This window comes from Ovis canadensis, chromosome 12 (genome assembly GCF_042477335.2).
Source record: "Ovis canadensis isolate MfBH-ARS-UI-01 breed Bighorn chromosome 12, ARS-UI_OviCan_v2, whole genome shotgun sequence".
NCBI classification, from domain to species: Eukaryota; Metazoa; Chordata; class Mammalia; order Artiodactyla; family Bovidae; genus Ovis; species Ovis canadensis.
Window position 1 is genome coordinate 14,966,737 of NC_091256.1, and position 22,005 is coordinate 14,988,741.

The window sequence follows — 22,005 nt, forward strand, 5'->3', positions numbered from 1 at the left end:
TTGCTCCATATTAACACAGTTATCGCCAATATAACATGTGATAACCAGTACCCATGGAAACCACATTTCTATTTTTAAAAATTCTCTGCTAAGCTTTACTTCCCAGCTGTGCTTCAAATATATATACATGCTTATATGCATGGTTATATGCATGGACTATGCATGGATAAAGGCATGCTGATAAACGTGTAGGTATTTAATGCCCCTTATTCAGGAATGTAAAATTAATGGCATCTGACATTTAACTGTAGGAAAAACTCACCCAGATTGGAAGATAGCGGAATGACATGTAAAAGGTTCTTCTACCTGAATTTAAGGATACATATATACTGGGAAGAGGGGTGGAGAGACAAAGGGTAGAAGTAGAAACAGATGTAGAAGAGAAGAACTACATTGGTTCAATAAACTCAGGTAATTAATTTGAGACAACAAATAAATAAATCAACAAATGCTCCATTTTTGTCTTCCGAAAAAAGAAATCATTGACAAATCCTTACTAACAATTTTTAAATTGGTCCATTAATATATTTTTTACAAAGGAAAAAGTTATAATATTACATATTGAATATATCATAATTGTAGTCATCTAATACACTCCTCTGCTGAGATATCTAACACGTCTTCATCTGTATTCTCTTCTACCTCTGGCAAGTTGCCCCAAAGTAGGAAATTTACACCTGAAAACAAAAGGTCACAAAATTATTTTGTGCTGACTACTGTCACAACTCAGAACAAGATATATAAAACCTTTTATGTTAACATTCTTATATGAAATCATAGTGTTAGCAGTTAAGAGAAAAGCTAATAAAAAATGAACTGCAAATAACATGATTGATACCTAGATATTAAAACTGTCTAACATCTAGAACATAACCATTCTTTAAACCCTTTTAATTAAGGGCTTGAATTCTAGAATCTTGGAACTCAAAAAGATTTCAGGAGTTGATTTATTCAAACCTTGCCTCCAGCTACATTATGTCATAATCACTCTACACTGATAATTTTCAAATCTATTTTAATAATTTTTAAGAATGGAAATCTCACAAGATCTTTTTAGATTAAATGTCTCTTTGGAGGATGCATGGAAAGACTTGAATAAGCTTCCCAGTCTCCTCAACAAGCATGGAGCTGCTGGTGCCTTTCTTCTGGTTAAAAAAAGCAGGGTTTTGGAGCCAGTTATATGAACTGGGCTTCCCTGGTGGCTCAGATGGTAAAGAATCCGCCTGTAATGCTTGAGACTTGGGTTCAGATCCTAGGTCCGGAAGATCCCCTGGAGAAGGGAATGGCTACCCACTCTAGTATTCTTACCTGGAGAATTCCAAGGACAGAGGAGCCTGGTGAACTACGGTTCATGGGGTCACAAAGTGTCAGACACGATCAAGTGACTAACACACACACACACACACACACACACACACACAAATTGTATTATAACTTGAAAGCACTAAGTTGAAAAAAAATACTATTATTAACTGACATCTTGGAGAGCCAATAAGAAAGCAAATCTCAACTGTCCAGTTATCAGTATGGACACAGGGAGGACTCAGCAACTCTGGATATCCACACTACACAGTGGGCTTCCCTGGTGGCTCAGGTGGTAAAGAATATGCCTGCAAAGCAGGAGACCCAGGTTTGATCCCTGGGCTGGGAAGATACCCTGGAGAAGGGAATGGCAACCCACTCCAGTATTCCTGCCTAGGAAATCCCATGGACATAGTAGTCTAATGGGCTACAGTTCATAAGGTGACAAAGAGTCAGACAAAACCTAGTGAGTAACACTCTGACACTGACTTGAGATAGCGGCCACATGGTGGAATGGAATGAGCCAGGGTTTGGAGATTTGGTTTGAATCCCATTTCCACCACTAACAGTATACCGTGGATGTGTTTACTAATTTTACTACAAATGTATATAACCACAGGGAATATACATTATTATTTTGTGTATCTAAATTTTAACAGTATAGTATATGCATCTCTTCTAATTTGCTTTTTTCATTCAGTATTGTTTTTGAGATCTGCCTATGTCCATATGTGTAGATATAGCTTATTTAGCTCATTTATTTTTATTTCTGTTGGACATTCCATTGTATGAATTTTTTTAAAAATACAATCTTAAATTTAGCCCATCACTTACCCTTTTCTCTAACTGTCCATTTTGCACAGGTGCCCAAGGAGACATGCACAGAGATGTGCACTGCTACACAGTTAACCAGTGAAAACAATTACCTGTCTCTCTTGGTTGAGATACTGGAACTTAACCAGGCAAGAAATTAGCATCTACTTGATGCATAATGATGTCTATCATATTATTTTATATAATTTGTGTATGTTTGAATCATTTATAATAAAAGCACTTCTTTTCCCCCAAGAATGAAGGATATTTTGCTTTTGAACAGATAACAGGATAATAAGGAATCTCTAGGCTGAAATCTAAGGGACGATTAGAATGCATAAAAGGTAAATGGAGAGCTGAACACAACCTGTGTTTGAGGGCATTTGCCAATTCCAGGGAATCTGAACAGAGGTCTCCCAGGCCCCCTCAAGAAAGTCTCAGGAAATCAGGTCTACCTGTGAAGGCTAACCTAGAACATAGACTTCCTGGGGCCCTTTCAGTCTAAACATTCTAGAATTTTATAAAGCTTGCATACAGATTCCTTTGATGTTGCTGACTCAGGTGATTCAAGGACAGTTGCAATGCCATGAGCAATTCTGTTTTATATGAAGCATCTAGAAAAATCTTCCTTCAAATCATAATATTAGGGTAACAGAGGAGAAGTTTGATATTCTTGGAGTCAATACTCAGAGACATGAGTGGCTCGGCACAATTGGTTCAAAGGAGAAAAAATAAACTGAGAGCCTGGATCTGACAGAAGCAGCACCTTCCTTTCTCTGTTAAGCAGGAGGAAGGAAATCCTGTGATACATCTGTTTCTCATGGATTAGATTCAATGCAAATGGAGGAATGCTGGGCTTTTCTCTTTGAAAAATTGACCAATATTAAAAAGTAAATCAAAACTGAAAAACCTCCACCCCGTGTTTTGAATTCTATGAAGCAGGAAAAACAGTATCAAAGCAGAAACTTCCTTTAATGTGTTCCATGAGCAACACAAATGTAAAACTGGAGGCCTAAATTAGGAGCCTATATCTCACTTAGGGGAGTTCAGAGAAGTCTTCACTCAAAAATGGCCTTCTTAACATTCTAGAGCCTTAAATTAAGGCCTCCAAATGATGGGTTGAGAATCACAAATGAACGCCAGGTGATTTTTTTTTTTTTAAAGAGTCTATAAAAACCCAAGCATAATTGAAAGGTTTAAAGACCCTAACAACCCAGCTAACATCTCAAGATCTCATAGTCTGTGAAGGCAAATCATACTTAAAAAAAAAAGAATATATTTTAAGTTCTGAAGAAAACTAAAACATACATGTAAAAACCTGAGAATGTTAGTGCCAACTTAGACTGTCAAATTATTTAAACTTTTTCTGTAAACTAAAGTTCTATAAACCTTAGTTCCCACTAAAAAAGTCTCACTAAAAGTCACCTTGGTGTGTTAAGCAGATATTAGACACTGAGAACATGTGTCCTATAGCAAAACTGACAGGTTGCAGACAATGTAAAATGTATTATGTAGATATGCTTTAGGAATTTGTTGTATATTTTTTTACTAAATAATCAGTTCAACATATTGGTATTAAATATTTTCCTTGACTAAACTTTCATCATAATTTATTAATATAGATGTCAAAATGTCTGTTTTTATCCTGAAGCAACATCACCAAACACAGTTCATCTAGTTATCCTTCCCCTCAGCTCCCAGTGACCCTAGCCTCTTCCCTTTTCTTAAACACACACACACATACATACAATTGGCTGACAAATCTAAATTATTCCAAAATTTTCTGGAGCCATATTATATATCAAAGCAGCAATTTAGAGCAATTAAAATATTAATTTTAAAAGACAAGAAATCCAGCCAAGTTTGTGGTTCTTAAATTTGATGTTGAAAACAGAAATGCAAAGAAAGGCAGTGCCAAAGAATGCTCAAACTACCGCACAATTGCACTCATCTCACACTCTAGTAAAGTAATGCTTAAAATTCTCCAAGCCAGGCTTTAGCAATACGTGAACCGTGAACCTCCAGATGTTCAAGTTGGTTTTAGAAAAGGCAGAGGAACCAGAGATCAAATTGCCAGCATCTGCTGGATCATCGAAAAAGCAAGAGAGTTCCAGAAAAACATCTATTTCGGCTTTATTGACTATGCCAAAGCCTTTGACTGTGAGGATCACAATAAACTGTGGAAAATTCTGAAAGAGATGGGAATACCAGACCACCTGACCTGCCTCTTGAGAAACCTATATGCAGGTCAGGAAGCAACAGTTAGAACTGGACATGGAACAACAGACTGGTTCCAAATAGGAAAAGGAGTACGTCAAGGCTGTATACTGTCACCCTACTTATTTAACTTATATGCAGAGTACATCATGAGAAACGCTGGGCTGGAAGAAGCACAAGCTGGGATCAAGATTGCCAGGAGAAATATCAATAACCTCAGATATGCAGATGACACCACCCTTATGGCAGAAAGTGAAGAAGAACTAAAAAGCCTCTTGATGAAAGTGAAAGAGGAGAGTGAAAAAGTTGGCTTTAAGCTCAACATTCAGAAAACTAAGATCATGGCATTTGGTCCCATCACTTCATGGCAAATAGATGGAGAAACAGTGGAAACAGTGGCTGACTTTGTTTTTTGGGGCTCCAAAATCACTGCAGATGGTGACTGCAGCCATGAAATTACAAGACGCTTGCTCCTCAGAAGGAAAGTTATGACCAACCTAGATAGCATATTCAAAAGCAGAGACATTACTTTGCCAACAAAGGTCTGTCCAGTCAAGGCTATGGTTTTTCCAGTAGTCATGTATGGATGTGAGAGTTGGACTATAAAGAAAGCTGAGTGCCAAAGAATTGATGCTTTTGAATTGTGGTGTTGGAGAAGACTCTTGAGAGTCCCTTGGACTGCACGGAGATCCAACCAGTCCATCCTAAAGGAGATCAGTCCTGGGTGTTCATTGGAGGGGCTGATGTTGAAGTTGAAACTCCAATACTTCAGCCACCTGATGCGAAGAGCTGACTCATTGGAAAAGACCCTGATGCTCGGAAAGATTGAGAGCAGGAGGAGAAGGGGATGACAGAGGATGAGATGGTTGAATGGCATCACCGACTCAATGGACATGGGTTTGGGTGCACTCTGGGAGTTGGTGATGGACAGGGAGGCTTGGCGTGCTGCAGTTCAAGGGGTTGCAAAGAGTCAGACACGACTGAGTGACTGAACTGAACTGAACTGAAATATGATGTTGAAAACAGAAATGCAATGAGTTATGGCTAGTATTTGTTTCTATAAGTAAATGTTTGGGATAAAATTTTCGAAGTTCTACTCTAGTGGATACAACCCAGCTGAGAAAGTCTCAGATGGGATCCTGAAATGATCTATGGAGTGAGTGAGTGACTGACTGAGTGAAGTCTCTCAGTTGTGCCCGACTCTTTGCGACTCCATGGTCAGTAGCCTGCACCAAGCTCCTCCGTCCGTGGGATTTTCCAGGCAAGAGTACTGGAGTGGGTTGCCATTTCCTTCTCCATGATCTATGGAGAAGTTCACTCAAATATTGATAGACAAATGTTACAGGAATTAAATTAATTGTTTCTTACCAGTAGAGTCTAGTCTGTTAATACCGTAAACTGCCTGGCTGTGAAACATCCAGAAGTGTCCGTTGTTGCAGGAAAGAAGGCAGGAACAACATGGAACAATCACGTGATAACCTACAATGTTCCCACTAAAAAGGAAAGTAAATATTATTAGATACAAGGTAATATCTGACCATGCAAACCTTTTAATGTGCTATTATAAATAGACAGACCATATAAAGATCTCATTTCCTCCTAACAACCTCGTTTTCTGGGATCTTTGGGATGGGAGTTACTCTGATAATAGAGTTCTACTGTCAAGTGGGAAAAAAGTCTTTAAATGAAATAATAGTAACATATTCTCAATTTCTTTGTTAGTATTGTTTTATGCATTGTCCCTTCAGAAATTAGTTTCTAGTTGCCATAAGCTTGTGATTAGCCCAAAATTGATGGGTTGTACAGGCAAAATACATTAAATAAACCCTGATGTTTGGATAAAAGGTTTTTGCTCTCCCCAGGACTATGGTAAATTGGGTTCTTTTATGTTCCAGCTCCATGCCAGCACCTAAAAACTGTTTCAACAGATGGAGGAGTAGGAAGACAGCATGAGCCCATGAAAACTGAACACAAGCTGGCTGCTCTAATTTTAGTCTCAGTGTTTTTGAAGGAATTCAGAAATGAAGCAAATCCACAGCTCCTAGAGAAAGTTGAAAAAGTTTTTACTGTCTCCAGGGTTATCCTTCTTATTAGAAATATCTCACTCTTCCATAGGTTTTTCTTCCCTACCTGATCACTTTAAATAGATCGAATATACAGGGAACATTTTAGCTAGCACTATTTTGTTTTTTAAATGACAACATGAACTGCTTATACCTTGAGTTGTAAAAATTCCTATTATAGCTTGTTCCCACCCTATGAAATGTGAGTCAGTCATTTTTGTGACGCCCTATAAAAACTACTGTAAAAGGTACCAGTCCACCTAAAACATATTCTAATCATAATCTTCTTGAAAGGCAAACGAATGAAAGCAAAAGTTGTTCTTGCATTAGACTGACAGTTATTTGTAAGGCTATATTACAAGAATAAATTCTACAGCTTTAATTACCACCCATATTCATTCATCCACTCATGCCGCTAATATTCACAGAGCATCTACTATGTGTCAGGTACTGATCTAGGTGCTAGGAATAAAGTCCTTGTGTTCAGGGAGCTAACATTCTTGTAGGTACACCTCAGATCATTTTTCTCCCTAATTAAAACTCCTTCAATGGCTTTCCATTGGCCGAAAATGAAAACCCAAAGACCTTTCCTACCAAAGTTTGGAAGTGAAAGTGAAAATCGCTCAGTTGTGCTGACTCTTTGGGACTCCATGGACTCTATAGTCCATGGAATTCTCCAGGCCAGAATACTGGAGTGGGTAACCTTCCCCCCACCCCCAGGGGATCTTCCCAATCCAGGGATCGAACCCAGGTCTCCTGCATTGCAGGCGGATTCTTTACCAGCTGAGCCAAAAGGGAAGCCCGAGAATACTGGAATGGGTAGCCTATCCCTTCTCCAAGCCAAAGTGTAGATCTGTGCTATCCAAAATGGGCTACTGAGCACTTGAATTGGCTAGCCTGAATTGAAATGTGCTGGAAGTATAAAAAATAAACTTGATTTCAAAGACTAAGAATAAAAAATAAGAATGTAAAAATATTTCATTAATAATTTTTCATGTTAGTTACATATTGAAATGATAATATTTTGGATATATTAGGTTAAGTAAAATATCCAATAAAATTAATTCCAGGACTTCCTTGGTAGTCCAGTGGTTAAGAATCCACCTGCTAATGCAGGGGACACGGGTTTGATCTCTGCTCTAGAAGATTCCACATGCTGTGGGGCAACTAAGCTGTGTGCTGCAACTATTAGGCCACGCTCTAGAGCTCACAAGCCTCAACACCCAGCCTGTGTTCTAGAGCTCACGAGCCCCAACTGCTGAGCCTGAGTGCTGAAACTACTAGAGTCAGTGTGCCTCTGAGACTGTGCTCCACAGCAAGAGAAGCCACCACAATGAGAAGCCTGCACAGCACAACTAGAGAGTAGCCCCTCTCGCTGTAGCTCAAGAAAGCCCATGTGCAGCAATGAAGGCCCAGTGCAGCCAAACATAAATTAAAAACAATAAAATGTTTTAAAAATAAATTTCATTTGTTTTTATAAAGAAGAATATTTTTCTTCTTTATAAAAATACTTTTTATAAAGAATAAATAGAAGTTACTCGAAATTTTAAAATTACATATGTGACTTGCACACTTCTATTTGATGCTGTTGCTCTGGACTATCTGGATTCTGAGTGCATCTCTAATCTACCCAAACTCTCTCACATAATGTTCACAATGTCTCAGCCACACTGGCCATTGTCTTTTCTATTAGTTGATATGTTCTTCTTGCCTTGGCTGTTCCCTCTGCCTAGAAGATTCTTCCTTTGGCTCCATCTTAGCTCAGTTTTTAGGATTCAATTCCAGTGTTACTTTCCCTGACCATGTTATCTAAAATAACTCTTACCCACTCTCTCAACCTTTATTATTCTCTATCATTTATTATTATTACTTCCTTTGGAGTACTTCCCACCCTATTCAAGATCTTATTTATTTAAATATCTGATTGATTGATTGATTGATTGCCTTCCTACCAGAATAAAATGTTCAAAGGCCTTTGATTTTGTCTTCTTTATTGCTGAATTTCAGCCTCTAGAACAATGATGAGCACATGGTAGGACCTCAATAGACAGTTTAAATGAATGAATGAAAGAAATTAGTCATGACCACACAGAGTTTGCTAATTTGAATGATCAAAATTTATAATTCAAATCCTATTTAAATGAGAAAATCTCAACCGTTTTTTCTCTAGGATTTAATCCCATAGGATTAATAATACTCAAGTCTGTTTGCCTCTCAAAAAATTATAGTAATAGCTTTCATCTGAGTTGTAATTTATAGTTTACCAAGCCTTTTAACACTCATAATTCACTTGATCTTCACAACAACTCTATAGGTAAATACAAAAAATATTTTAATTTTTATCTCAAGAAGATATCTTCTTGAGATAAAAATTAATTAAGGAAACAGAGGTGCAGAGGTTTAAGACATTTACTCAAGGTAATAAGGATAGGGCCAAGGCTTACACCTGACTTTTATTACTGTAAATCGAAGTGTTTCCCCCACCCGCCAAACTACACTGCCATTTTCTGAAAGTTAAAGCAGGTATTTGTTAATGCACTTCGAAAAATTGTAAAGTGAATTAAGACTCTTTTAAAAGACAGTTCTAAGTAACAAATGGTTTTTCAACTGTTCACTGCATGGGTGATAACCACTGCTTGATGCAGCCCACTGAACCTTTCTCTGTACTTCAGTGTCAACATTCATCTCCCAAACCCAGGGCTATTTGGAATACTGCCACACGTTACCATTTTAAACATGCGATGTCCTTCAGTTTACATTTGCAGATTTCAGTGAAATAGCATCTTCCAATGAAGTCCACTGCACTAGATGGAAAAGTTTAGAGATAGTCAAATGTACTTTTAAAAGAATGTTGTGAAAAACACATTAAGTAAAATTTGCTATTTTAACCATTTTTAAGTGGACAGTTCATAAATGTTAAGTGTATTTACATTTTTTTGTGTGCAGCAAATCTACAAGCTTTTTTCATCTTGCAAAACTGAAAGTCTATACCAATTAAATAACAATTCCTCATTTCCCTCTTCCCCTAGAACCTGGCCACCACCATCCTACTTTCTGTTTCTATGAATCTGACTACTTTAGATACCACAATTAAGTGGAATAATGCCGTATTTGTCTTTTTGTGATTGACTTATTCTTGTTAGCATAACATCTTCAAGGTCCATCCATGTAGCATGTAAGAGGCAGGATATCCGTCCTTTTAAAGGATGGATAATATTTCATTATATGCACATACCACACTTTGTTTATTCATTCATTGCTGTACATTTGGGCTGCTTCAATCTCTTGATTATTGCGAACAATAAGAACTTGAGTGTGCATATATTTCTTCTAGATTTTCCACTAAATTCTTTTGGATATATACTCAGAAGTGGGATTGTTAGATCATATGGTAAATCTATTTTCAAGTTTTTGAGGAATTGTCATGTTATTCTCCCTAGTAGTGGCATCATTTCACATTCCTACCAACAGTGCACTGGAGTTTCAATTTTTCCATACCCGCGCCACCATATGTACTTTTGATTGTGATTTAGCATGAATTTTATAGATGGGAGCTGAAAGGGACACTAAGAGGAACTGTAAAAGAACTATAGTATATGTTGCAAGGGTAAATAAATATTTGTAAGCTCACTATAAATATGACAAAATATCAAAAAATCTTCCATTCAAAAAATCTTACGCATTCATTGGTTCACACACCTTAGTACATTAATCCAACACCATTGTAAGCCCTACATGGAAGAATAGTAAAGAGAAAAGATTTGGTCATATTAACAGTTCACATATGTGAGCCCTCCTTATAACTATTCGTAGCTAGTGCAAAGACGGATGGGTTAATATTTAAAACTGTTGTTTCTGTATGTGTTACTGAAAAGAAAAAGCAAAAAATCACTGAAACTTTGCAATAATAGGTAATAGGGTCCAGATTTATTGTCTAGTGCTTTTTCTTTTTGCAACACATACACACACAGACAGAAGTAGTTATAATAATCCATTTATCTTTATACTAAATGAGGGCCTTTGGCTTTGCCATTATGCATGACTACACTTAAACAAATGCAGATAAGATTTCAAGGGAGGAACGTTCACAGCTTTGAGTATATTTAATTTTTTAAAAAGTTTCTATCATCATCACGAAATCCATTTTAAAGTATTCTGTTTGTTGGTGTGCTTCGTCTGGCTCTGTGCCCAAAGAAGAGCTGTCCATGTATATTTTGGATAATTTCTCTTTTGCTTTTGTGACAAAGTTTCAATAAAGAGTAAAATCTTAAAAACCATGTACAGGCACATACATGTTGACTATAGAAAGTACCTTTTTGAGTTAGAAAAAAAGTATATTTAAATCAAATAAAGTGGCTATTTTTCTAAATAGGAAGCAAATTCTTAAAGATTCTACACCCCAAAGTGGGTAGTGACTGAAAACAGAATTTAAAAGGATTTAAGTATGCAAACAAATGCATAATATCTAAAGTAGGCCTTATGGGAGACACAGATTATTTCAGGGCTGTCTCTATTTTATCCCATAAAGATCTGTATGTCTTGCTCATTCAGAATGAGGGAGATTACAAGGAAAGAGTATTGAATTCTGTGGACAATGGATCTGATTCAGCATGCCCATTGCCAAAAAAAAAAAAAAAGGTAGAAAACTAGGAAATGTTTTTTGGAGTAAAATTTATGAATTAAAAAAAAAATGATCTCTCTTCTCCAGCAGTACAGAGAATCTTGCTTAAATTACCTAGCCTCTTAAGTCATGGACTTGATCCAGTGAGAGGTTGGTTGGGTAGGGCCAGGGATTCAACTTAAGGGATCACATGACTATAATTGAACTAGAAACATTACATCAGGACTGACCACTCTGGTTAAACCACAGACTTTGTCCAGACAGTTTGCCCCCTTAGTTAAACTCCAAGGGGATCATCAGACTGTTGGGAGTGGCTGGAACACCAAAATGATAACCTCCTTGTTGACTCCGAGAGGTTCAAGCCATACACTTTTCCCACTTAGTTAAAGGCTACCGTTGCCCGCCACTAGCATGACTTACTTGGTAGGAGGGATGTCTGTAGAGAAAAGGTCTATTTCAGTGTCAGCCAGCAAAACAGCCTTCATTCCCCTAGAGCTGAGCACTTGTTTACAGAATTTGCAACACAGGATGGACACGCGCCGGTCCTTGAAACTACAGCTGCTGCTGGTAGACATGGCGTCTCGGAAGGATGAGGTGTGGGATTTTGGAGCAATACCCTCCCTCGTTTGATTCCCCCAGGCTAAAAAGCAAATTGTGAGGCCTCGAGCTTTTCTAAGCCCAACAATTGAGAAGGATATGAGTTCTTTTCTGTTCTCCCGTTCGAGGGTAGAAGTACTATTTATTGAGTAGGAACAGAGAAGCAACAATCTTGGCTTTCTCTTTAACTTTCGGGGGGAAGGGAGAGGGGTTTGAAGTGGGGAGCAGGCAAACTGCAAGGTGCCTCGGGGAACTTCTCTAGAGTTTTCCTGTCCTATGAAGGATCGTCTGTCCCTTAGTTCCTTTTGCACTTCCCTTAGCTTCTCGCTGACAGGCTTTTACCTACAAGTTCCTACTCAAGCCTCCTCGCTCGGAGCGCTCCGATTCCTCTCTCTCTCTCTCTCTCTCTCTCTCTCTCTCTCTCTCTCTCGGGATACGGGGCTAAGGTTCCCTACCCACGATTCCTCTGTGGAAATCTTTCTCCTCTCCTCAGGATTCAGAAACCCCCTCCGTTTTTCCCACAGGCGAGCGTGGGTATCCCTTAACCCTCCCGCGACCCTTCTCCTCTCTGCCAGTTCGCGAGACCCCGGCTTCACTTCTTTCCTGGCACAGTCCCCAGCCCTCAGCGTGCGGGCTCTCGCGTCGTTCCTCCTGCGTCTCCCTCCCCTCAGCTTTCCCTCGCGGCTCCCGCCGATCCCTCAAGTCTTTCCCGAGCGGCCGCTCCAGAGCGCGGGGGGCTGTCGGCAGGGCGGGGCAGAGGTCGCTTTGCGGGCTCGGTCGGCGTTGGGGGGTCTCTGCCACCGCACACGTCGCTTTTTGCTCGCTCTTCCGCTCTCGGCCTTTCCAACCCGCTGTCAGTTTGAATCGGCCGGCGCCGTGCACCGATTGGGAGAACTAGAGTTCGCCCACGTCCCGCATTGGAAGGCTCGGGAGCCGGCCTCTGAGGCGATCTCAGTGGTCAGGAACGCCGACGCCCCGCCCCAGTAACGGTGCCTAGATAAAACTCGGCTTGCTGGTTGGCAGAGCTTGGCCCCGCCTCCGATCTCATTGGTCCGCTCGCGAGGATTCGGCGAGGCCTCCCCTCGCCAGAGTGAGAGAACAAGGCACGCCCACCACGCTTCTCATTTGCAGACTTTCCACAGGCCCCGCCTCGCTCTACTCTGCATTGGCTAGAATTCTCCGCAACGCCCCGCCTCTCTACCCCCGGCCCAATCGGCCGGGCCTCCCCTCAGAAGTGTGTGTTTGGCTGTTGGTTCTCTCTTAATCCCGCCCTTCCATTCTACTGTGGGGCTCGGCCGCCCGGGGAGGAGTTTAACTCTGTGACCACGCCTCGACGGTGCTAGTCACACCTCCAGGGTTTCGCCAGCTCCTCCTCCTTATTCCTGGCCTCTCGGGATCAGCTGTTCCTATTGGCTATGGGCCCCATCGGTCGATAGAAAGCGGGCGCTGATTGGCAGGAGGGTGGGCCCTGCTTCCCGGCGGGGTCCTGTGGAGTTGGCAGAGGCTCCTCGGGGGACTAAGGGGACCGATCTGCGTAGAAGCGGGTGGCGGGGACGAGAAGGGAGGAGAGCTCCTAGTGGGAAGCGGAGCCGGGGGCGCAGGACCCGTCGCGTCAGAGCCAGGTAAAGGCTCCGTCCCTCTCCCTTTTCTTCTCGCCCGCCGCGGGACTGGAGCCCAGACTGGACAGACCGGGCGGCAGAGGCGGGAAGGAGAGGGCGCGGATGTGGCTCTCGGCATCGCCCTCGCGCTGCCGCCCGGAACCCCTCAGGCCCCCTCCCTCCGGACCCTCTCCCCGTCTCCCGGCGCAGCCCACAGTGCTTCTTTAGGGCTGCGTCTCCGCCCTTCACCGTCCTGCCCGGGACCCTGCCTTGGCTCTCGCGCCGCGGCGCAAGCTCCCAGCACCCCCCCCCCCAAACCCCCTGCACACGGGCAGCCTCGGTGCACCTTTGGGCAGCCGTCGTTGGCATCATCCGTGACCAACGACTGCCCTCTGCCTCTGTCTCCAAGCCTTGGCGGAGAGCCCAGTCACAGCCCTGGACCCAGAAAGACGGGTGTTCCGCGCTGTTTCCGAGGCTCTTCTCCGGCCTCAGCCCCCCGGCCCGCCCGGAACGGGCCCCTCTTCACGCACTCGCCTTCTCGGACCTGCCTCTGCTCCCCCAGAGTTACTAACATCGTAGCGCCGCCCGTACCACTGCGGCCCACGATAGTCTCTTAACTACCCCCTCACCCCCAAGGTAGCCCTTCCCCTGCCCGCTCCCCGCCTATCAAGCATGTGCAGAAGCTCCACTCATCCCACGTCCGCGTGCAGTCTTCGGACCCCACCTCTCACACCCCCTCCTCCCCCTGCTTCCTGCCAGTCTGAAGCACCACGCCGCCGCTCCGGCTCCCCGCTCCTCCCTCGCTGCGGCCCTTTCTCCAGGCGCGGGAAGTGGGAGACTCCCGGCGCGGAAAGGGAAAGGGGCGGCCAAAGAGGGAGGGTCGCCGCCGCGGCGCGTCCCGGAGCGAGACATGCCGCTCTGCACTCAAGTCCTCGTCTCTCCCGCCTCCTGGGCCTGGGTCCGAGCGGAATCTCCTGGGGGACCTCCTGGTGCCAGGAGTCGGGGCCGCGAACCTCAAAGACCTCCCCCCGCCCCCACCCCCCAGCCTGGGATTGGGTGCGGTGTCTGGGATCTCTGAGCTCCGGTGATCAATTGGGGGTGGCATTTAGAGTCGCTGTGGTCCCTGACTTGGGAGAGGCGGTGGCTGCCTTCCGCACCCCCCGCCCCCGCCCTGCCTTCCCGGTTTTCCCGACTCCGACCCTCGCCTCTAACCCGTTTCCTGCTTCTGCCGACCACATTGTTTTCCTGGATGTGTCCCACACCGAGCAGCCTTTTTTTTTTTCCTGCAGATCACTCCCCCCCCACCCCCCCAACCCAACATTTTGCTGCCAAGAGAAGCTAGTAACCAAAACAAAACAACTGGCAGGAGGGGCGGAGGGGAAGAAAAGTTGTGCCCGGGTGACTTGTCCCTTCCCGGCTTTGATCCCCTTTGAAGTCCAGGCAGTTGCCCCCGCCGGGATCGGGGGCCGCGTCGGAGTCAGGGCCGGGAGGGTTCCCTCCGGCTGCCGCTGCCCAACGCTGGCAAGGCTCGGGAGGCCACCGAGGTGTCGCAGTCCTCGCCCGGAACCCCGCGTTCCCGCCGCAGTCCCCACCCCAGGCCCGCGAAGGCCGCTGCTCCAAAGTGTTTTCTTTCAGCCTTAAAACAAAATCCGGAGGGAGCTTCCTTCCTCCCCACCTCGCTGCGCTGGGCTCTGCGGGCCGGGCGGCGTTTGACTGAGATGAATGGGCCCAGGCTAGGCTGGGAGCGGCGTCCCTTACCCCACCCGCGCAGCGATTAGGATCTGCACTGGGGCTGATAGCCCCCTCCCCTTTCCCCTGCATTTACAGGCAAGTGAACCGGAGCAAACGACTTCCGATCCAGTCTGCGCTGCTGCGACTCCCGTTTGGGATTTGATTTGCAGCATCTTCGAGCCTGTGCAACAAAACCCCGCGAAACACGCCCAGCCCTCCCCCGGCACCCCGATACGCACCCACTCTCTCCCGGGGACCCAGCTGGGCTAGTCCACACCCCCGCACCCTCACACCATGTTGTGCGGAAGGACTTCCACTCCCTGCCTGTGTCGTTGATGTCAGACCCCAGGCCAGCCTCCGGGCGCTGCAGTTCTCCCGGCTAATGCTGAGGCTGCGGCTCTAGCACAGGAACCAGCTGCCGCCGCGCCCGGCCCCAGCGCCCACCGCCTGCATGTGCCCGCCGTAGCTGCCTGCCCAGCCCGCAGCCCGCGCTCCCCGGAGCGCTGGAGACCACCGCGGGGGGCCCCTTCTGCCCTCTGGAGAAACGGTCTTGGAGGTATTGATTTCGGCGGTTGGATTTTTCCCGTGGATCTATCAATTCACAATTCGAATTCGGAAGAAAGAAGGAAAACATGACGTCTCCAGCCAAATTCAAAAAGGATAAGGAGATCATAGCAGAGTACGATACTCAGGTCAAAGGTAAGGGCTTTGAAAAATAGCATAATACATCTCTGTAGACCATGGAGACATAACATTTCCCTGATTTGCAGGGTGTTCATTTCTTTGGGTGGAGCAGGTGGGGGCAGGCTGACCCTAGAAGTGGTTTCCTAGGTGGGTCTGCGCCTCCGAGGGATTGTCCGTGGCAGGGGCCATAGGCTCTGGAAAGGCATTTTCGGAGTAGACTTTACAGTTGTCTGTAGGGCTGGTCATTATTTTGGTAGTCTTTTTCCCCAGGCTAAATAGGATGGGGGAGGGGCGGGAGGTTCTTCGAGAGAAAAGGCGGCAATTTGCCTCTGGGTGTCTGGGTCAGGTTTCCTTGAAGGACAGCTGAAATCTGACAGGTGTTTAGGAATTTATTGCAGAGGTTGAAGAGGCATCCAGGCAGGGAAAGGCAACCTTGAGAAGGTGTACCATTTGGAGAGCCCTGGGAGAGCCTGGGTTTTTTTTTCTGATGCACTATATCCAAACATGTTATTTGCTATGCCATCAGGCACAGAAAGTCTGTAGCCACCTTGGGTGCACCTTGCACCTGCCTGGTCTCTGGTTGCCTGCATTCTGTCTGAGATCCGAGAACAGAAAGGATAAGATCACTCACACCCAGTCTCCACCTTCACCTAAACCCGGATGGAGTTGGGATGTTCCTGGGTGGTGCTGATTCTGGAGAATGGGAAGACATAATTGTTTAACCCTTCTGTACTGTTGTCTTCTGCTCCAGAACACACCCGTTTAAAGGCCCTCACACCTCTGCAGAATTATGAGGGGTAAAGCGAAATGTGGACCTGGAGAAAGCAAGGGACCTGTCGGCACATCTTTTCCACTGCCTGACTTGGTGCATGAATCAAAGCCCCTTCCCAGGCAGCCTTTTTTAACCAGCAGTACCCATAGAAGGGGTTCCTGCCTGTTAAAGAGCCCCAGTTTATGGTTGTATAAGGCACTGTCCCTTCCTGGCCAGTCACTAGAAAGAGCCATGTGGCTCTAGCCCATTGAGACCTCAGCTGGGGAGTGGGAGAGGTGGGTGGCCTTGAATGTTACACCACATGGTTGGAGCTCTGGGTTTTCCTTTGTTTCAGAGTGCAGAGGGAGGGGCCCCTCCTTCTTTCCCTGCGCCAATGCAAGGAGACCTTTTCCTATCCTAGAGGACTTGGGAAGGGCCATGCCTCCCCTCTTAGGATTGCTGGGGGTGTGAGTAGGGCAAGAGTTTGAAATGGGCAGCTGCTTTATCTCTTGGAAGGTTGGATGGTAGTTTGAGGTCCATGTTGTGCCTATGGGATCTTTTTAATGTCATCAGCTTGGTCCATGCTGGAGGTACCCTGAAGGACCTTCTATCCACTGGGCTGCAAAGAACTGGGGAGCTGACTGATGGATAGCTTCAGTTGAGCTGGGACTGGGAGAGGTGTGGCTGTGAGGTATAATTGAGGTCTTGGCCTCTGGTCACTGTTCATAATCCCGGCCTATTTCTGTAAACAATAGGCTACTGGCCTCTGTGTCCTGTCCAGATGTACTGCAGTTTGCTGTTGGAATCCCAGTTTTAACCAGATATGTCATTCTTTTTTTTTAATACGTTCTATTCTTAACTGTTGCCATAGGGAGGAGTGTTAATAACTTTGACTTTCCCAGATTTCTCTCCAGAAGCATGCCATTTGACTCAGGTGCAAAGTGATTTCACACATTTATTTTTTGGAAGGTTCAGGACCAATAGGTGTTGAATTGTATCTGCTGATTCTCTATTGGTGAAGGATTTCTCACAAGTGTCTCAAAATTAAACACTTTGTATATTTACAAACATTGCTGTTTGAGATGATGTAATGCAGTTGACTATTTGGGGTTTCTCTTCAGCCTTGCCACAGGCAGGGAACTGCTTTGCTTTGCACTGATATGTTTTCATTGACACTATTCGGCATCATAGAATTTTATAGGTGGCTGAGCATGATGTCTTACTCAGAGAATGTGCCCGATGAATGCTTATGAGACTGATTTGAACGGTTTAGTCCCTCATTTATAGCTGAGGCAAGTGGAGAGAAATTAAGAGGCCTGTCCAAGGTCACACAGCTAGATGGTAGTAGATCTGAAACTAGAAGCAAGTTATCGACTCCCAATTATCTGTTCTATTCTATTCATATTTACTATGAAACGTCATTTGACCAGAGTAGGGTCAATGTATCATTGATCATATCAGAGTAGGGTCAATTAAAAAGCCAAAATCTATTAATGGATCATAGTAGAAATAGTGATAATAATAGATTATATTTTGTGTGGTCATTGTGTTCCAACCTGTCCCAAGTGCTTTATAAGAATTGTCTCATTTAATCTTCACTTAAAACCGGGAGGTGAATCCTGCTTCATTCTCTATTCACTGCATGAAGAAACCGAGGCCTAGAGAGGATAAAGAAGTCCTTCCAAGGTCACATAGGCAAACCACAGCAGCGGGACTCCACTTCTTTATTCATCAGCTAGTTATTGAGTTGGAGAAGGCAATGGCACCCCACTCCAGTACTCTTGCCTGGAAAATCCCATGGATGGAGGAGCCTGGTGGACTGCAGTCCGTGGGGTCGCTAAGAGTCGGACATGACTGAGCGACTTCACTTTCACTTTTCCCTTTCATGCATTGGAGAAGGAAATGGCAACCCACTCCAGTATTCTTGCCTGGAGAATCCCAGGGACGGGGGAGCCTGGTGGGCTGCCGTCTATGGGGTCGCACAGAGTCGGACACGACTGAAGCGACTTAGCAGCAGCAGCAGCAGCAGTTATTGAGTGTCTTGAATGGGTTCTGGGCACTGATAATGTGGCTGTGGACAAGACAAAGTACTCTCCCTCTTGAAGCTTTCAAACTAGAGTCTGTGTTCCCTGTGGAAGATCTTGGAGATCTGTGTTCTCCATAGAACTTGGAGACAAAGGCCCTGGTTTTTGGGTTGGCTCTGCTCGCCTGCTAACTGGAAGCCCTTGGTCAGATTTATGATGTTTCAGCTTTTTAATGGGTTGTGTGGGACTCATAGTGCTGCCAGTCTTACTTTTTTTACAGACGCCAGGATAAAAAAGAAAATTAATTTTTTGGTCTGATGTTTAAGAGTGCAGGTTTTTGAGTCAAAGGGATCCAGGTTTAAATCTCAGTGCTGCTACTCACTTGCCTCGTTCCTTGGGCACGTCACCTGACTTGTCCAAGCCTCAGGATACTGACTTGAAAAACAGGCAGCGTAATACATGTTTCCTAGGTGGTTGTGAGAATTCAGTGAGATAGTGTGTCAGAATCATTTAACACGGTATCTGGCAGTTGTAAATGCTCAGTAATAGTCAAGTGAAAGTGTTAGTTGCTCAGTCATAGGCAACTCTCTGGGACCCCACGGACTGTAACCTGCCAGGCTCCTCTGTCCATGAGATTTCCCAGGCAAGCCACCAGAAACAGTAAGGTCTGCTTAATTGGGATGAACATTCAGTCCGCTCGCCTTTTCACTCCCAAAGTCCCAGTTGTAATGGTAAGAAAGGAGTCTTAGGAGTAAAACCTGGGTTCTAATTTCAGTTCCTCAGTAGTAATGAGAATACTCTTGGTTTGATCTCTTGGTTTGATCTCTTACTGAGAACTGTTTTTCTTTCTGAAAAGTGAACAGGTAAACTGTCTAACTGTTGGTCGCCGTTGTTCTGTGTATCTCTGGCCAGAGTCCTGAGTCTTGCTTTCAGTCAGAATGGTTTAAATCAAGAGGACCCTTAATGGGCTTTGGGGAGCCCTGCCTGTCTGTGGTTTTGGCTCCCTTTAAACCACCTGCTTGCATGTGCCCTGAAGGACTTCTGAGACTGCAGCCCCAACCCTACCCCAGTGTGGTTTTATGAGGGGCGTGCCTCCTTAGTCAGCCTGCCTTGGAGCTGCCTTCTTAAAAACCATCATTGTTTCTGCTTTGTGGGTGTTCAGATTCCTTTGAAAGTTCATGCCTTTCAATCTCTAACTCGAAAGCAGTAATATTCTTAGTACTTGTACATGGCTCAATTTACAAAGTGCTTCGTATACATTAATCTCTGGAAATTCTTGACAGATTCATGGTTATAACCTGAGGCCTTTTGGCCTCTAGTCTGTCAGCTTTGGGGATTGGAGCAGCGAAAGGTGGTAAGGTGCGGGGCATAACCTTCACGAGAGGTGATAATCTGGCTGGTATTTGGATGAGCTCACCTCATGGCAGACCCTCCCAGCTATTGTCCTGACCTTGTTCAAGGCTCCTTTCCTATACCCTCTCCATACCTTGAGTTTTTACATCCCCCAGAAAGCTTGAGATCGACAGTTAATGCAGATATTCCAGGAGGAATCATCTGAAACAGAGTGGCACTGTGTGCTGAGCCGTCAAATTCTCTTTCTTGAGAACATTAGGGGTCTTGTCTTTTTTTTTTTTTTAATGTCTTAGAAGAACAGTGTGTGTGCACCGCAGAGCAGAGCTGAGAAGTGAAATTTTGTAATTTCCATCTGGAGCATTTTGATAGAAAAGCCTCAGGCCTTTGCCTGGAACAGTTTAACCCTTTCAGGACCCTTTCAAAGCAGATGAAATTTAAAACTCTAGACATAAGGTGTGTGCACACACACTTGGGCATGTGGATTGCTGGTATTTAAACAAGCTTTTTCTCTGGGGAGGTGTGAGTGGTTCTTCACTCCTGCCAACAAAGGTCTTTTCAGAAGCTTCTTTCCTCCCAGCCCCCATCTCTCAAGGGAGCTTTAAATATAATCAGTTTGTGAAAAGCTGCAGTAAAACATCTCGTTGGAATCCCCAAGCAGATGCCATCATCTTCCTGCGAGATGATGGAAGGCACCTCTTCCCCTGCTCAGAGAAGATAGGACTCTGTGGTAAGGTGAGTTCCTGGAAAAAAACGAAGCCCTTGCAGAAAGTCTAGTCCTGCACTCTGTATCTCCAAGTTAAAAGGCCGTGGCGGAAGGTGGTGGGCAGGGAGCTGGGACTGCTGTGTGCTGTGCAGAGCAGCAATGGTTAGAAATGGGGTTCGTGAGGAGTTCTTAACTTTTCCAGTTTCAGGCACTCTCTTGAGGAATGGGAACAGAAGTTTCGTTTGGAGAACCCCATCTGGTAGTTATGTACCACACAGGTTGAAAGCCTGGACAAGCCCTGATCATTGCTGTTATGAAATTTACAGAGTCTGACTTGACCCTGCGATGTAGAGTCCACACCCTTTTAAAATCAGCAGGTGCCTAGCCCCTGACTCATAAACGCCCACTGTTCACTGGACGTAAACGCAGGCCGCCAGTGGCACCTGTAGAGGACTCCTTCCAGAAGAGAGGTTTTCTTCACGAGAGTCATGATTACCTTAGACCCTAGACCTCTGAGGTCTTTGTTAGGAAAATATAATGTCATGTTGCATGGAAAAAGAAGTTGCTATTTTGATTTCTACTAGCAATAAAATTCAAGTAATGGCCTTTTGGGGAATCTAGGAAAGTTACCTCAAAGTTGTTTGATTTAAAAATAAATAATGAGAGCACTTAAAATGTTTCTGAAAATTACAAAAGGACACCTTTACTGATTTTGCAATAATGTATAGAAACTCTCTTCTGTCTCTCTCTCTAACTGTGGTGAAATACACATAGCATAAAATTTACCATCTTAATGGTTCTCAGGTGTACAGTTCAGCGGCATCATTGTCGTGTAACCATCACCGCCATGTATCCACAAAACTCTCCAGTGCAGAGTTGAAACTCTGGACCTGTTAAACACTAACCATCCCCCACCATCTCTAGTTGGTGGCCCTAGGTACCTGTCAGTGTAACGTGTAGTATGCATCCTTTTATGACTGGCTTATTTCGCTTAGCTTAGTGTATTAAAGGTTCATCCATGTTGTAGACACTTGTTCATCCTTGTGTCAGAATTTCCTGCCTTTATATATGTGTAATCCATATTTTATAATTATATGTATAATATAATATACATTTTTAAATCCAATCATCATCCATGGACACTTGGATTGCTTCTGCCTTTTGGTTATTGCAAATAATGCTGCTGTGAACATAGATACATTCTTATTTTTGAAAAATCTTGTCTACCCTGAAGTTTTACAGGCTGCATATGGATTTCTACATATTAATCACTTGTCTCGATTAAATTTTTAGAGTCAACATTAAAAAATACATATTCATATTTCCATATTATGAATATATACATATGTTCATAATATAAGCACTGTATATTACTAAAAATTTTATACCTTTTAATAACTACATAAGTGACTAAATTTTCATTATATTTTTAACAACTGTATTGAGGTTTACTTGACATATTATAAACCACACATGTTTAAGGTATACAGTTAATAAACTTTGACATATTATTTCCCTATGAAACTATTACAATAAAGATAAATGAAT

At 44.0% G+C, this 22,005-nt stretch overlaps 2 protein-coding genes across 16 annotated transcripts in view; one reads left to right on the top strand and one right to left on the bottom strand.

Moving 5' to 3' along the window:
* Positions 1-497: 497 nt before the first annotated feature.
* On the bottom strand, positions 498-12,479 carry FAM72A (family with sequence similarity 72 member A). Of its 2 annotated transcripts, XM_069545256.1 has the most exons (4): positions 11,437-12,479; positions 9,122-9,199; positions 5,701-5,825; positions 498-677 (listed from the first exon to the last, which is right to left on the bottom strand). In XM_069545256.1, the coding sequence occupies exons 1-4, from the start codon at positions 11,589-11,591 to the stop codon at positions 583-585; spliced, it is 453 nt and encodes a 150-aa protein (XP_069401357.1). In that variant the 5' UTR covers positions 11,592-12,479; the 3' UTR covers positions 498-582. The 2 variants fall into 2 exon arrangements, with proteins under 2 accessions (XP_069401357.1, XP_069401358.1); XM_069545257.1 differs by lacking the exon at positions 5,701-5,825 and having other exon boundaries at positions 11,437-11,687.
* A 606-nt stretch (positions 12,480-13,085) lies between these two features.
* The window catches only part of SRGAP2 (SLIT-ROBO Rho GTPase activating protein 2), a 257,191-nt gene continuing 248,271 nt past the window's right edge, over positions 13,086-22,005 (top strand). For 12 of the 14 annotated variants that reach the window (XR_011247624.1, XR_011247623.1, XR_011247625.1 and 9 more), the window contains exons 1-2: positions 13,086-13,235; positions 15,039-15,641. Coding sequence is in view for 8 of the 14 variants with exons in the window: in XM_069545245.1 (XP_069401346.1) it covers positions 15,575-15,641 (67 nt within the window). In the remaining 6 variants the exon portion in view is untranslated. The remainder of the gene's footprint in view (positions 13,236-15,038; positions 15,642-22,005) is intronic. The other 2 variants (XM_069545249.1, XM_069545252.1) reach the window with 1 other exon arrangement.